Genomic DNA, 16704 nt, shown 5'->3' with positions numbered 1-16704 from the left:
GATGAGCAAGGTTAGACATTCAGTAAGAGCCATGTCTGTAATACTGTCTGACCGCAAATTGCTCTTAAACCTGACTTCTGTAAAATGCCACTAAAGAAATTGTGTGCTTCATTACTACTCACCTTTCTGCCCCCAGGACAAAGCCGTGAGCAGTTGTTAAAAATTGAGAAAGAGAATGTTCTTGATAAAGTCAGGAGAATCTGATAAATTTACTCTTTTGTCAACACTTCATCCTCTTTCCCCAGGGCATGAATAGGGGAAGTTTTTAAAGCGTTTGGCTCCACCGAAGTCCTAAAACGAGCACAAACATGTGAAGTTTGAGTGGGAATGGCACTGAAAGACCAGCTGTTAGCTCCGGGGAAACTGCTCTCTGCAGGGTGGGGAAGGGGCTGCTGCTTACCGTCTTCCAGCTTTGCCACCAACTTTGTCATCTTTTCTCTCCCCCAGATGGGAGGGTGACAATTAGCGGTCAGCATGGTCCACCTTCTTCTGCCTCAGTGCAATGGGAGAAACTGTAGGGAGTTTTGAGGTGTTCGAATGTATTTTCTTAAAATCAGTTCTTGCTGCAGTGGAAGCTTTTTCCTGGGATTAGCCCATTCTGAGCCCTGTACATCTTGGTTACACTTAAATGGTCATTTGTTTGGGTATGTTTGCTTGCTTTATTTTAACTATAGTAAGATTTACAGTGATGGAAGCAAGAGGAAAATCAAGACCCATATCCTTTTCAGTCTAGTTTTAAATCTCCTTTCCTCCTCCTGCTGTCTCCAGTGAGGAAACGGCTAAATTTAAGCTGTAGGGTTCCTGATGCTTGTAAACTATTCAAACAATGTTATTTTGAGGCTTGGTGGCGTTTGTCTGTTTTCCTCCCCGGGCACCTGAGCCGCTGTGGCGGCCGCCAGCACCATCTGTCGGCATGTGGGAGGCTCTTTGGCTGCGCTTCTGCACGCTCCTCCTGCCAGGAGAGGGGACTGGGAAGGAAAGTCTTCCCTCCCAGAGCAGAAACCATGCTCTATCATTACAATAAATCAGGTAGTTAACATTTTTCAGAAAGGTTTTTCACCTTACTTGTTTTGCCAATGTAAGGACACAGCCTTTCTGGCTGAGCTACAGAACTTTGGGGGGTTTTATTTTTGAAAAGGAGCAGCTGTATGTGCTGAAATTGCATAAGTTAGATGAAAGACTAAAGCACCTAGCTATTTTACAGCTTTGGTAGCAATAGCCTTCCTTCTCATCAATAATCACAAATCTTAAGGGTTTGGGATCTCCCTGGAGAACAGAGGCCATGCAGTACGACTGTTTTCTTACAGAGAACAAAGTTGTTTTTGAGATGTTTTACAACATAAAGCTTGCAAAATAGGAAGTCTCATAATTATTGCCAAACAGAGGAAATGAGATGCCACAAGTTTAAAATACTTAATTTTGGTTTAAGTGTGTGTTCTAAAAAAGAGCTTTGCAGGTGTGGGAGGGGGGATACAGCCGTCCCTTCTCTCCCCAAAGAACCAAGACCGAAGGGATGATCTCTGCTGATTTTTATTAGGTTGTTTCTGCAATCCTTGATCCATGTAGACTGTAGAACTGCTGTTAGTTTAACATCCTGAGTGTGTACCTCGAAAATAAAATGATGTTGAACATTTTGCTTTCAGGTTTTTACCAGCTTTACTGACTGCAGTCCTGACTAACCACTTGGCCTGGGTCCCTACCGTCATGCCGAATGGCCAGCCGCCTATAAGAATCTTCCTAGAAAAGCATTCTTCCCAGAGCGTGGACATGCTGGCCAAAACTCATCCATACAACCCGCTGTGGGCACAGCTCGGTATGTGGCAAACATCTCTAAACCACCCAACAGCTTTACACCAATGGATATGTGTGCGGTGGTTTTTATGGATGCTTGTTGCTTCCCCACCAAGCTGAATTTTTTTTTATTTTTTTTTTTTAATTCAAAACAAGGCAAAAGTGTGTATTTCAAGCTTAGAGGTGGTCACTGTATTTTTTTTTATATGTGCTGTAATTTCTTAAGGCATTATCAATTATAAAATGGCAGCCAAAAAGTAAAGCCCTCTTTAGTCATCTATGGCAGGTCTCTTAAGGTCACTTGCCCAGGTGATGATGGAGGATTCCAGTCCTCCTCTGGTCCTCCCTCTATAAGGAAAACCAATTTTTATTTTTTGGAATGCTGCTATCAATAAGCCCAGTTCTGGAAAGAGCAAATCAAGGAAATCCATCTTTTGATAAGAAATGAACATACTCTCAATACAACAGGCAAAGGAGCAACACAGTACAGGGAATTATGACTTGACAACCCCCTAGGTAAGGTCTCAAAGCCTAGTCGATTCAATAGCTAGTCATACTGTCTTCTAATTGCTGAGTAGAGGAGAGGAGATGAGCTTCCTATTCTCTGGTCAGATTGTCCTGCTTTGCACACAAACTCTCATGGAATTTGGTCAGGAAAGGGAAATGAAGGTTTTGTGAGGTTGCCCTATTCTGGCAGGATATGAATATAGGCAGGAATGGCCAGGGAGTTGGCAAGAAGACTTGATTTCAGAGCTCATGGGACTCAAAGGATCTGCTGTGGTTAGGTTGGCCTTTGAGGCCTCTTGGATCCCATGTCCCCCCACCGCTGCATTCATGCAGTGCCCTAATGCCTCCAGAACAGCACATGCGCAGGCGCTTCCCCAGGCAAATCTGAAGTACAGTCAAAACAACCCATCCAACCCGTAGTAGAGCTCAAGGGGAGGGAAGAGAAGGTTGGCTTCAGCTATGCACCTACCACGGTCACTTCCTTCCCCTCGTTCCTGGCATAGGTTTGTTTCTCCTTGCAGCTTTCTCTTGGTGGGTAAAAGTTCAGCCCAGTTTCCAGACTATCCAGGGTAATTCAGAGCAGATGCCTCCTCTCTCCCATGGCTATATAAGGAACCCAGGAGATGAGCCTCCAAAGCTAGGCAGTGAAGTTAGGTGGTGCGAATACTCCCTAATATGTGAGATCAGATGTCTCCCTGACCAGCGTGTCACCTTACCAACAGCCACGATACCAACAGCATCTTTGGGATTCTCTGTATTGAAAACAAAATCCTAGCATAGCTGTTCTCACTCTTCTGCTTTAGTATTTTTCTGTTGTAGACCTGGCCTTTGAAAACTGGCCACAACAGTTGTCTGTTAGAATAATAATTTATTTTAAAGATGCAAAATAATGGTCTGTTTTATTTCCTATTCTAGGTGACCTTTATGGGGCTATTGGATCACCCGTGAGATTAGCGAAAACAGTTGTGGTTGGCAAAAGGCATGACCTGGTACAGAGATTGCTTTATTTCCTTACTTACTTCATCAGATGCTCTGAACTTCAAGAGACGCATCTTTTAGAAAATGGGGAAGATGAAGCCATTGTCATGCCTGGAACTGTTATAACTACCACGCTGGAGAAAGGAGAAGTAGAAGAATCTGAGTATGTGCTTGTCACAATGCACAAGAACAGGGGCAACTTGCTGCCGACGGAATCTGAAGAAATGAGAACTCCTAACTGTAGCTGTAAATATTGCAAATGTCCAATTTCCCTTGCACAAAACATAGAAGGTGTTTCACAGCAAGAGAGAGAAGATGCACAAAACACTCCTAAGGTAGAGCTGGAATCCTCTTCAGATGAGAACAGAACTATTGTTCCTGACGATTGCCAGGAAGATGTTGTTGATGCTAAGCAACCGAGACCCTGCCTGGACACTAAACTAGAGACCGTGGTGTGCACAGGGTCAGCTTCACCAGAAAAACGTGTAGTGTCGGAATCTGGTTTGGAGCCAACAGGAAACGTGTGGAGGAGTGAAGAGTTGCTCGAATCGGGCAACCAGGCGGTCAGTGTAACAAGGTCACCCGGTATAGCTGTGGAAAAGAAGCCGCCAGATAAGCTCTTCTGCGATGCGTTTCCTTGCAGTGCTGCCGAAGCTCAGACAAAGGTGACTTTCCTCATCGGAGATTCCATGTCACCCGACTCAGACATCGAACTCAGAAGTCAGGCAGTAGTGGAACAAATTGCTAGGCATCACAGCCCACCAGCAACGGAGGAAGGAGTGTCTGCTGATCAGAACTGTGAAGCTAAACAAACTGTTGAGGACCAAAATAGAGACTGTGGGACAGCTGAACCCTTTCCTCAAGTTGCTAGTGAGCATCAGAGCTGGAATCCAAATCCATACAATGCTGAGAGCATGAGTCTGTTTGATGAATATTTTACTGATGACAGTTCAATTGAAACCCGGACTATTGATGATATTCCAGGGCAAGCAGCTACAGACCTTCTTGCTCACAACAGTAGTTTAGAGTTTTCTAAAAAGCTGTGTACAAAGACTAGCAAACCACCTAGCGAGTTTTGTAAATTTATGGACTCTGTTCGACAAGAGACCTACAAAAACTGCTTTAATGAGCAGGACCAAAGAGAGAAAATCTCTATTCGTGTCCCCCATGGGGACAGAGAAAACGTAGAGAAAAAAGTCGCCCCGGGAATTGATTGGGACATTCCAAGAAATGAGAGTTCAGATAGTGCCCTGGGTGACAGCGAAAGTGAGGATACAGGTCATGATCTAACTAGACCAAGCAGTAACTATTATGGAGCAGAGCAAGAAGATTGGGCAGAAGAATATGAGATTCCTTTTCCTGGGTAGGTATTATTCAGCAGTAATAGAGCCTAAAAAAGATAGAGCCTCTTCTCATGTCACATGTTTGGAGAGTGTAGCCTAACTTGGCATCAGTGGTTGGAAAGGTGTCTCTTGAGCTTGCTGGTTGTAAAAGAATATAGAGAAATCAGCGGTCTGGAAAAAAATATTAATTGTGCATTGCGATCGTCGCTCATATCCTTTTCTTCCACAATGGGCTGACTGCAAAAGCTGACTTAAACTCTTTTTTAAAAGTACTTGAAGTTAGAAGAGATACGATAAATGTGAAAGTGTGACCTCTGTGTGAGCTGAATTTGTTGTTTAAAGTTAGAAGAGATACGATAAATGTGAAAGTGCGACCTCTCTGTAAGCTGGATTTGTTGTTTACTATTGTACATCTCTTTGATATGCCTTTCTTGCAGGTCAAAATTAGTTGAAGTGAACTCTGTCCAGCCCAGTATTGCCAATTTTGGAAGATCCTTACTAGGTGGCTACTGTTCGTCTTATGTCCCTGACTTTGTTTTGCAAGGAATAGGAAGTGATGAAAAGCTGAGGCACTGTTTGGTGTCAGATTTGTCTCATGCTGTGCAGGTAATTAAGCTATATTTGGTAAATGTATTTGTCACAGTAGGGAAAGGCAAATATTTTTGAATGTACAAACCTGCTAGAAGTGGAATTATTTACTGTCGCAGCTCTCTTCAGATTTCTCCAGTCCCAGGTCACCCAATTTTTTCTCTTCTCTCAATCAATGTATCTGAAAAATGTGGTTATTTCAATGCAAATCTGGAGCACAAAAACTTGGACTCCCACTGAAGCCAGCTGAGAGCATCTCTGTGCTAAGCTGTAGCAAAATCATCATCTCCTGCAGACATGGCAGCCTGCTGATGGTTGCACGCCCACAGGATGGAATGATGTTAAACAAGACCAAATGCTGAAGTTGCTGTGCATCTCTTCCCAGGCACAGTCTTCCTGCAGTGGTTGTGCAGAAGCTCCCTCGGCTCCCTCCTCGTTCCGTGCACGTCTAACCAGTGTGCTGCTGCTTGGTGGGGCAGAACGTGTTCTCTGTGGTGAAGCCATCGGGAATGCTTACTATTTTGGGCACATTGCTCCTTTTTTAGGATTCTAGTCAAAGTGTTCGATAGTGCCGGCTTCATCGGAAAAGGAGAAACCAGTATTAAGATAATTGTCCTAAGGGTACTCACGCTTCTCATGTGTGCTGGAAAACATCTCTGCTCCACAGAAGCTTTTCCCTAGATGAACTGGGGCGTGACTGGGAAGCATGATCCTTCCTACCCCTTTTATAGTCACCAGGAGAGGAGTGGAAAGCAGGCTGTCACTGAAAAGCAGGATTCTGCTCCCCTCTAGTTTATTCCCAAGGGAATTGGGAAAGACCCCCACACAGGCTGGTGAGCAGGCGGTCTGCTTCTCTGAGCGCTCCCCTGGGAGCCTCCAAAATGTCCCCTTCTTCCACACCTCTCCAGTTAATGACGTGCATCGCACCTGCGGCCGTTCTCCACGTTACTGTCCCCTTTCCTTGTGCCCAACCCTTGGGCCGTGGCAGGGTTGTTTGCTCCCTGCGCGGCTGTTCTAGGTGCTGGTTTAAGCCATTGTGGTTTAGGCCGAATGTTTAAGGCGTTTGTGAAGTGTAATTGAACTTCAGGCAACAGAGGCAGCAGTGTGAGGTGGCTGCTGCTGTGAAACTAATGTGTGTGAAATATAACCTAGTTGTGGTGCGTGTCCATCAGATTTATATTTCAATTGCAGAACTCAAAGATTGAGAGGATATGAAAGGACCAAGCAAGATTTTATATGTTTATCTTCAAGTAAAATAGTAACTGCATCCTAGCCCCGTATGAAGTCCCTGTGGGACTGTTTGGAAGGAGATGCTTCTAACAGTCCAGCCCCAAAAATGTGCTGTGGAAGGACAATGGGGTTCCAAATACTCCCTTTTTAAAACCTCCATGGCTTTAGAGAGGTGAAATGCTACTTGGAAGGAATGGAGGAGCTGGGCTCAAGCTTGGTTCCTGACTCCCTCTGCTGGCCCTCCCATAAATGGAAACCAGTGACAACTGGGAATAAAACCGACCTTGTTAACACAGCCATGTTGAACAGCAAGTTGGATTTTTGGTACTTTAAGTTTTAGGGGTTTAAAATGTACTTTAGATACGTCAGAACTCTTTGTATCCAATATCAAAAGATGTAATTGTCAGCCAGTGACACACTTTCAAGCCTGGATGAAAATGTAAAATAGTGACTATGCTTCCAAGACTGTGCCTTGCTTACAATAAAGCTGTTTTTAATAGATGGAATGCAATGTTAGCACGTTACTGTATTTTAGATGAAGTAGTGTCTGGGATGCTATCGCTGCTATTGGGGATGGCGATGCTTTGTGAAAAGACTGTTGTCATTTGTCATTCTCAGGGGTTCTGCTATTCATTTTTTGTTTCTAGCATCCTGTTCTGGATGAACCGATTGCAGAAGCCGTCTGCATTATTGCAGACACGGACAAATGGACGGTGCAAGTGGCCAGTAGCCAGAGACGAATGATTGATAATAAGCTGGGAAAAGAAGTGTTAGTCTCGAGTCTCGTCTCCAACCTGCTTCATTCCACCCTTCAGCTTTACAAGCATAATTTATCTCCAAACTTTGTAAGTATGATTGACAGTTGAGAGGGTGATGTTTTTTTAAAGCATCCTTTCACTTCATAGGCTAAAGAGGGTATAAGGTTTTGTCTAGTGTATTTATCCGTAGCCACAATTCTAGTAGCCATTGCATCCCCTGACGTAGCTGTTGGAGCTGTCCATTTAAACACTGCTCTGTAATTAAAGACAGCTGTCTCATTAATTCTGATCTAACATGCAGTCAAAGGCTTCTGCTCAAAAGTAAGAGTCTTGCCAGTGAATATCTTCCTAATTATTCACCTAGACGCAGCCACGGAAAAGGCAATAGACGTATGGGGTCTGTGCTGTTTTGCTCTGAGGCTGGGTGCGGTTTGGATATAGCGCCGTCTTTTCCCTGACACAACTCCCTTTGCTTTCTAGTGTGTTATGCACCTGGAAGATCGGCTGCAGGAGCTCTACTTCAAAAGCAAGATGCTGTCCGAGTATCTCAAGGGCCAGATGAGAGTTCACGTCAAGGAGCTGGGCGTGGTGCTGGGGTACGATCACAAACTTCCTCCGAGCAGTGCTGCCCTGGGTTTCCTGGTGCCAAATCCTCCGCCTGGGCTTGTTCTAAGCACAGCGAAATGGATTCCTAAATGGGACTGGAACCGTAGTGTGGCATAAATCGCCCATGGCCGCAGGCTTTTCCTTAGGCGTTGCTTGATCCCGAGGATCCCCCAGCCTTTCTCTCTTCCCTCCGGGCAGGAAGATGGGCTCAGCACTCCAGAGCTTATCAGACTCCTTCCTTAGTTGGTCAGTCATCCCTGAACAACGTGGGGCACCTGATTCCTCCAGGTTGACTTACCCTACATGGCAGAAAACACCCTCTGTGTCATGTAAGGCACATAATACCTCTCTGTGGGTGTGGGGCACAGGCAGAGAAGCTATTTAAGGGGTGTTTATAGGAAGGCTCTGAATATCTTTTTATGCAGGGGAGTACAGGGTGAGCAGGAAGGCACACGGAGCATGTGTGGAGCTGGAGATGGGGGAGCAGCTGCAGCAGGATGAGCTGCAGCACGGTGCCAGGGCTTCCTTGGTAGCTGCAGAAGTAGTCTAGCCTCATTCTGTGATCCTGCGCTTTGTCCCCCAACCATTGCTCCCTTTACTTCGAGGGTAGGAAGGAATCTGCTGTTTTTCCTTCCTCCATCTGCTTTCTCACCAGTTTGTTGGCCCTGCGAAAGAAAAAAACCAAACAGGCAGGTAGGAGCTGGAGGCAGCGTTGACAGTGCAGAGCTGTCGCTCTTCAGCACGAGCAGGCACGTCTGGAGGGGATGTTAGAAACAATCTGGTGGCTGGAGCGTGTAACCCAGCTGGCAGTGCTGCATTAGGAGAGAAGCACAATTGGCTTCAATTTTACCGGAAAAATGTCCTGCGGCTCGGAGCTGTATACGCTCGCGGCCCAAGCAGAAACACTTGGTCTTGAGCAGGCAATGTGGTCACTAAACGCACATGTTCAGCCCGGCTACGTTTCGGGTTAGATTAAATGTGACTCTTCTGCTTCCTTTTAGGATTGAATCCAGCGACCTCCCTTTACTGGCAGCTGTAGCAAGCACTCACTCTCCGTACGTTGCCCAGATACTACTTTAAAATGCCAGAGGCTGTAGACGTTGACTTTTTCCCCCCCTCTGGAAACAAAGTGGAAGACAACTTGTTCTGGCTTCTTTCTCTTTGAAGCAACTAAAACAAACTGCTCGTTGAGCTGCAGCACCTCCATATATGACTGCACGTTATGTAAACAGTTGGAGACTTTTCCTCTCCCACTTGGTCATTTATTAAAAAGGGTAAAGAAAGGAAAAAAAGAAAAATGAGTAAGCCCGGGATTTCAGCCACAGAAAAGCAAAGATTTTAGCAAAAGCTGAAGATCTGCATTTTTTATCAGTTTCTGCCACAGTGGCTAACTGTAATTTATACTGCGGAACGTGAGGAAGAACTGCTTTGAGAAATACACGATGCTATCGCCAATTATAAACTTAACAAGAGAATGCAGCAGCTGTCTTCAGACTGGCTTCTACTGATTAGGATCTCATTAAGATCTGTAATTCTCAAGCTGCAATGATTTGTAAACAACTTCTACTTTTTCATGTCATAGTCAGATTCTGGATACTTCCCAGAGGAAGAACAGGGGTTGGGGGTGGGGGGGCGGGGGGTTGGTTTGTTTTGTAAAAAGCTTATTAATGACACTCAGCTCCAAAAGATATTTATGTTCTTTCTCCTGGGGAGAGGGAATAGCGGGGGGCTTGGGGGGGGAGGCAGGGAGGAGGGAGGAAGAGGCCAACAGACAACCTAGCGATGGAGATTCTCTTTCTTGGCCAGCTGTTGTAACCAGTATTAAATGTTTATAATGTTTAAATGTTGCTTTATACTAAGTGATGCTTTTCCTTCACAACGTAATCAAAATGTTAAAAAAAAAAAACACAAAAAAACCTAACGATAATGTTGGCTGAAATTTCCCCATGGGGTCCCCAGAATGACATGACTATTACCTCTAACTTTTTTATGGTCTATAATGTTCTTGCAACATCATATTCTTTTTACAGCAGTCAGTCAGCTATTGAAATAATGAACTAGAAATAATTGTACCAAAGCATTGGGGAAAAAACAAATAGACTATTACCCTTAATTGCTCAGGTAACTAATTGATATATTTTTAAAAACCATTCTACAAAAAATGAACATTGGTTACACCATAGTATAGTAATACCAAATTATTTTTTGACAAATATACCCTTGATGCAGATGACTCTAATCTCTTTTCTACTCACTTGTGTAATTACCAGCAGAAAATGTTGTTTATTTTATTCTCAGCATTTCTCCTTTACTCAGCCATCACTGTTTTGTCGTTGTATATACAATAGTTGTAGGAATAGCTGATGGACCCAATCTGGTGTAAGTAATGTAAATATACAGTGGTAGGTGGATTATGTTTTCAAAGGCTCTACTACCTCAGTTTAACTGGACACTTCATTATAGGCTTTTCTTTGTGTATTTGTCCTAGCAGCCAATTAATGTTGCTGATTTTTAGGTTCTGTTTTCATCGATTATGCTCAGTATATTGAAATTCACGGATTATCCACAGAAGTAGGAGATACGTGTTCACTTGGTCGCTAAACTCTATAAACAGTTCTATAAATATGTCATTCTGTAATCATCTTTTCAATAGTATAGCACGCCTGCTATTGTTGTTTGCAGAGTTATTTTAAATACAAATCTATTTTAACCGTTTGATAAACTTGAAAACAATAGGAGAGATCCCTGCCCCACTGCTGTCAACGACAAAACTCTCCTCCCTTCCTTTGCTGGGGCCAGGCTTTCACCCAGAGAGGTTTTTTTCAGTAATATTTAAAATCTGTAACTTAAGACTCTGTTCCAGGAAAGATCTACATGGCAAACCCACACCCCTTTCCATGCGGGACTGAGTCTACGTAAGTCAACCAAACATTAATACAGGCAGTGTCATTTGAAACTCTTGTATATAAATCTAATGCTGACTGCTGCAGGGAAGAAACTTGTGTTTAATATGCGATCTAAGGATATGTTTCTCCCCTATTCTTCGAATGTCCTTCCTTCACCACACAATTGTATTGCATCTGGCTTTTGGAATGAGCACAAAACATAGGGGCCCAGTTGTGTAAACACATTTTTAATTCAATATAGGATCGAGCTCAGAATACGAATTTTTAACTCTTTGCTATGATACATGATATAGCCAATAGTTACGATTCTGAACATTGTACATAGATCTGCAGTTGTAACCTGATGACGACAGTGCTGCTGGGCTCGGTGCTGGCGCTGTGGTCCGGGTGAGGAGCCCCGAGGGTGCAGGTTCCTTTCGGGGGTTCGCCCGCGGGACGTGCCCACGTAGCTGGGCAGCACCGCACTGTAATCCTGGCACCTCCCAGGACCGCGCTTATAATGCATCCTTACAGGAAAATGCTACGTTCTCCTCCATTTAACCAGTATTGGGCGAATCGTTGGTATTGCTTTGAAATGGATTTGAATCTCAAGAAAGGCCCTTGCACAGCTTGAAATTAGTATTCACTTGAGAAGGAGAAAAAGGTGGTTGTTCGGTGGCATCCTTCTCTGCTGTCTCCTGCCAAACGCAACCCCTTGACGTCCTCGTAACGATGCGTTCAGTCAGTCCCAGGCGGAGCGGCCACGGATGCGGCTTCGTTGTCCGCACCCCGGTGCCGGTTCCCTCCGAGCCCCCCGGGGCCGAGCAGCGGCTCCGGACGCGGTGGCACCCTCTCCAGCAGTATTGTGGTCAAAACCCAACCAAAACCCTCGTGTGATGGGAAGTTTTTCTGTAGGTTAACTTCTAGGGTACGTGAACAATGTGGTACGTACGTCTGTTTGTTAAATAATACAAAAAGGGATATTTTTTACAGGACTATAGCATCGACTTTTTAAACGTATATCGCGATTGTTTTATGTGAATAGAAAACTAATGTTTGATTTCTCTTTTCCATTATTACCAATCTCCATTAACATGTCTTAATTTTCTGGCTGAAAACTAAGTGTACTAGGCACACAAATTAGCAAATTTGTTTTTGTTGCAATTGGCAAACGCTGGGCTGCTAAGAACAAAAAATATTTAAAAGAAAGAATTTTACACCTTGCATATGTTTTCCCTATTAGTTGTTATAGATGTTTTATGACAATTTTTTGCTTTCTCTAAATTATTTAGATGGTGGTACTTGTAAAATGCTGGGTAAAATGTACATACTTGTTATCTCTTCTGTTTTTGTATATATTTCCCAAGATGTGCACTTGTATTATAATAACCATTCCCAATTTTAGGGGAAATTTGTGCAATAAATACAGTATGTCAATTTACTTCTGGTACATTTTTGTGTCCATTTTTTATACTCGTTGTACGAGAGTGTCGGTGAGTGTTTAAACTGTAACCGTCTCAAGCTTGACATCTGTCCGTCTCCTCTCACATCCCTTTTGGGGCGTGCTCCCGAGCACTCGGAGGTCCTGCAGCCATTTCATGTGGGGTCTCTTAAGGAGTTAGTAATTTCAGACAGGGATTTGTGTTTGAACTTGCTGTTCCGTCAGTTGTGAGTGTTGTTGGCCCCAAAAAAGCGATAGTAAGATGGGAGGGTGGTCCTGTCCTGACCGTCTGTACTGATGCTTGTCTTTGCATGAGGAGAACAGACGTACGCATAAAGCCGTGGTCCTTGCGCTGGTCCATACCTCCATTCCCAAAGTTACCTGCAGGGCAGTTTGTCACGCTAGTCGAGTGTTAATTCCTCTCCTACAAGTTACCGTATTTGTCCCCATCTGCCCAGTTACAATCCCTTTTCTGTCTCTCTGGGCTGCTGCACAGCAATAAAGGTTCTTGAGAAGACTGCGTAAGGTTTTATTAAATAAGTTCAAGTTATGATACAGTGCTGGCAAGAAAAGGGAAGTAATAGTCGTACAACAGGAAAAACGAATTAGCCTGGGAGTTGTAGCAGAGTGTACATACGACGGCTTTTAGAGCATTCGGGTTAAGACGGGTCCTTTATTCTTGAAGAGGGAATAATCAGCAAAAGATGGAGACCTTCGCCTGCGGTAGCAGCATCCACTATTTTTGATGAGCTTTCTCGTGGTTTACTCTCCCGGTACATACCTTCCCCAGGCGCCCTCGCTGCATGCGAGGTGCGGGACTGGCCAGGGACGAGCCGGGGCAGGAGCAGAGGTCGGTGGCCCAGGGCCGGTCCTGCAGAGACCAGCCGGTGGGCAGGAGACTCCGCGAATCCGACGGGCAGCGCAGCGAGACGGCACAGACCGGAGCTTCCCAGGTTTTTCCGCTTGCACCTGCCAACTCCGGTCTTGTAAAAAGATACCTGTTAGCCGATGGTTTTGTTTCATCTCTAGGAGGAACGAAAGCCACGACAGCAGACTCGCGGGTCTTTAAAGTGGTCCTGTAACACCACCGTGAGCTTCCCCTACGAGCAGGGAACGGAATTGCTCAGACTGCGCGTTCTCAGTCCTGTCCTGAGTAGCTTGATATCAAACGGCTTAATGCTCCGTGTGGCTGGGGCAGCGTAAAAGCAATCGACAGAGGATCAATTGCCTTTCCATAATTGTAACAGAGGGGTCAGGAGGCTCCGCTGTGGGGCCGTGGTGATGCACGCTTGCGCACCGCTGCTTTGAACGGACCGTCGGACCTGCAGCGCCTCTCGGGCTGGGACTCAGCCGGCTGAGCGCTCCTAACGGAGGACAGAGAAGCTTTGTGTTCCCGGAGTAGATGGTCATGAGGTGTCCTCCTGACAGGGGATGCACGAGGTGAGCCGGGGATCGTGGGTCTGTGCGGGTGTTTGGCGAGCGATGACGTTAGCAGTAAATTCAGCAGGATAATCCAATATTTTTAATGTATTGTTACTTCTTTTCTGTAATTCCCTTAATTTTCCTGAAACAAAGGGGAAAGCTAATTTTGCCTAGGACTACCAGGGCGGTCTGCAGGAGAGGAGACGATTATTTTCCACGCGGTGTAGTGCAGAGTAACCACAGGACGATGTCTGGACCCACGGGGTGGGAAGCAGCTCACTGCGTTGCTGTTGGCTGCACAGATGCACAGAGCTCCTAAATGGCTCACTGCTGAACCGCGGTTGCTTTCTTCTCTCTCTCCAAACCTTAAGCATTTATCATTAAAAAATAGTGGCCTTGTAGCTGGAGTTAAAAATGAGCATACACCGTGGAGATACACACTTCTTCTGAGTCTGCGTTTGTGCCGAAAGTAACGCCTCTGTTTATGTGCTGCAGCGTGCATTCTGTTCCAGCCATGCCCTCATTTTTTTCGTGGGATCCAGGAGCAGTTACAGGCTTCACACACCGACTCTATGGCCTTCCCGTCTTGCCTGTGCACAGTAACATCATCTGTGCTATTGCTACCGGCAAATCTAAATACACCGGTTCTCGAACAGCGTTGCTGGTGCTCGCTGGAGATGCTGCTTTGCTGGGATCGGCACTTTTCAGCTTTGACAGTCAAAGAACCACGAGTTCAAGTCCTGGTGGGATCTATCCAGGCTTTTAGAGCAGATCCTGGTTCCCCGGCAATGTGGGCTTTGCTTCCAGACCTCTCCCGGCAGAGGAGCTCGAAGGTAAATGGGCTGTGCCTGGTGTTTAGTTCTCCCCCTCCCTGCGGGCCAGGGGGAAGGAACGGGGGTGTCCCCCCTCCCGCCCCCCGAGCGGGGCAGCAAACCAAACCGCAGGGCTGGGGCCGCGGGTCCCTGCTGCCTTCTGGGGGGGAAAGAAGGGGAAACAAGCGGCGTTTGGACGCGGTAACGCCAGAGGCACCGCGCGGTTCCCAACCAGCAGAGCGGGGGTTAACTGCTGACCCAGAGCGTGCACTTTTCTGCTGGCCCTAACAGAAAAACAGCATTTTAAATATATTTCCTCCAGCGTTTAGCTGTGCTGTGCCAGCTTTGTCAGTGTCATCGCAGGACACGCAGCTCGCTCCGTACCAAAGCGTGGCAGCGTGAGGTCCTGCCCCGACCGGCACAGAAAGTGCCAACGTGGAGCTTCCCACGGAGCCGTGGATCCCGCGGGAGTGGGCTGAGGAGCCGGCACGAGGGGTCGTGTGTCGGACGGGTGCTGTGGCTCTCCTTTCCGCCGAGGGACCGCCGCTGGGCAGCGTTTTCTGCTTTGCCAGTGTCTGCCGGCCGTCCTGCAAGGCTGGACACGTTGCGCGGCCTCTGGAAATGAACGGCCTCGTGTGAGCCGTCACCCTCCGGTCACCCGCCTGGGTTTTGCGCCGGTCCTCTGCTCTCTTACAGCCCGTCTCCCTCCTAGGAAGCATAGTAGCAGGAGGGAGCGTGTTACTCCCATGTCTTTGTTTATTTTCACTACCGAAAATATTTGTACAGTGGCAGAATTTGATTTCTAAACCTCTGCCTGTTCCAGCTGTTTGTTCCCAGCTGGAGCTGAAGACATCTGCTCCGAGGGTGGGGACTCACCGCCCGAGCTCCTGCCTCCAGCTGCGCTCCTGAGAACCAGCCGCAACGGGGCACGGAGAGCTCTCGATGCCAATCCCCGGCAATTACCGCACGGCAGAAGAAGGCGTGGAAGTAAGGCAGGTGACAGAAGTAGCTGGTCCTGTGGTTTGAGGCGTTACTGCTGCGGGAAGGGCCACCTGAAGAACATCATCGCACGCGTTCTGACCCGGGCAGCATCTCCCGCGCTGCCGGCGGAGGTGGGGAGCCTGCACGGCCGCCTCTGCCACCGTTTGGGATCTCCTGACGGAGCTCAGAGCCACGGCAGGCTGGCACGGGCTCCTTCCCCGAGCCGTGCGACGTTCACGCACGCCAGCCGAACGCCGGCGCGCGGTCACCTCCTCTGCCCCGGTACCCGTTGCTCAAAGCCCCTGCGGGTTTCAGCAGTGCCCAGCGCGGCCGGTCTGCGGGCAGGGGCAGCTTGTGCGGCGTCGATCCGGCCCATCGGCACCCACGGGAGCCCCACGATCCCCGGCTGCGGCGAGCACGGGGCTGACCAACCCGTTCAACCCAAAACCCGTGGTTTGCGGGGCGAGCACCGGCCGTGCGATTTGGTCACGCCGGGGCTCGGGCGCTCCGGTCCTGCTGCAGACGCTCGCTTTTATTTCAAGGCCAGATTTCCACCAGAGCTCCTGAGCCTTGCGATAAAATCCAGCTCGAGCCAGCGGTTTGGGGGCTCAAACACCGTCGAGGGGGAGGAACCGTGACTCCTGGGCAGAGCTCGGAAGCACGGCGGAGCTCCGCCGCCGTTTGGCACCGATGAGGCATCCCGGACCAGCCGGCTGGTCCTTATCGCGCCATCCCAAAGGAAGTATTTGGGCCATAGGTTGGTCCCGGATTTCAAAACCAGCACAGGAGATAAGCAGATGCCTTTTTGTTGTGACACAGCTGCTCTGCCTGTGCCCCATCTCCGGCCCAGCCCTGGGCAGGGAGAGCAGCCCCAGCCTGGGTGCTGGGGGGGGGGTCCTGGGGTGATCCACCCCTCGCTCCCCAAACACCTTTGAGGTTTTCTGTTTGCTGCTGTTTTCCTTAAGGACCTGCAACCCGGCTCCTTTGATAACAGTTTTTCTGTAGATATGTCATCTCAGAGATGAAGTTAGAGACCAAGGGAAATCTGCAACTTCTGTTATCGCGGGGCGGGGGGGACAGGACAGAAACATTCTGCCCCAGCTCATCTTTTTCCCATTACAAAACCAGAACCTCGCGTGGGGAGCTGCTTCCTCCGACGCAGGTCACAGCTCACGTGCCGCAGGGAGCCCAGGGCCAGGGGAGCACCCGCGGTGCCGCAGATGCTGGAGGTCCCGGTTTAGCCTGTAAAGACGTTGTTCGATTTTGATATTTTTTTATTTCAAGCTTTCATCTATCCTGCACTTTCTAAACCACTGAGAGAGAGGAACTTTCTCTGACCACCGTGTCTTTGGCTGCTCTTGC

The 16704-nt window shown here is 47.4% G+C and overlaps 1 protein-coding gene across 3 annotated transcripts in view; it reads left to right on the top strand.

Moving 5' to 3' along the window:
* FNIP1 (folliculin interacting protein 1) overlaps positions 1-12127 on the top strand; it is a 70964-nt gene extending 58837 nt beyond the window's left edge. For all 3 annotated transcript variants that reach the window (XM_049830077.1, XM_049830075.1, XM_049830076.1), the window contains 6 exons: positions 1644-1813; positions 3214-4639; positions 5057-5225; positions 7085-7282; positions 7676-7791; positions 8803-12127. In XM_049830077.1, coding sequence (XP_049686034.1) covers positions 1644-1813; positions 3214-4639; positions 5057-5225; positions 7085-7282; positions 7676-7791; positions 8803-8881 — 2158 coding nt within the window. In that variant the 3' untranslated portion in view covers positions 8882-12127. The remainder of the gene's footprint in view (positions 1-1643; positions 1814-3213; positions 4640-5056; positions 5226-7084; positions 7283-7675; positions 7792-8802) is intronic.
* Positions 12128-16704: the final 4577 nt, after the last annotated feature.

The sequence above is a fragment of the Accipiter gentilis genome, chromosome 26 (genome assembly GCF_929443795.1).
Source record: "Accipiter gentilis chromosome 26, bAccGen1.1, whole genome shotgun sequence".
Classification (NCBI taxonomy): Eukaryota; Metazoa; Chordata; class Aves; order Accipitriformes; family Accipitridae; genus Astur; species Astur gentilis.
Note: the sequence above shows the minus strand (reverse complement) of the source record. Positions and strands in the feature narration are given on the sequence as shown.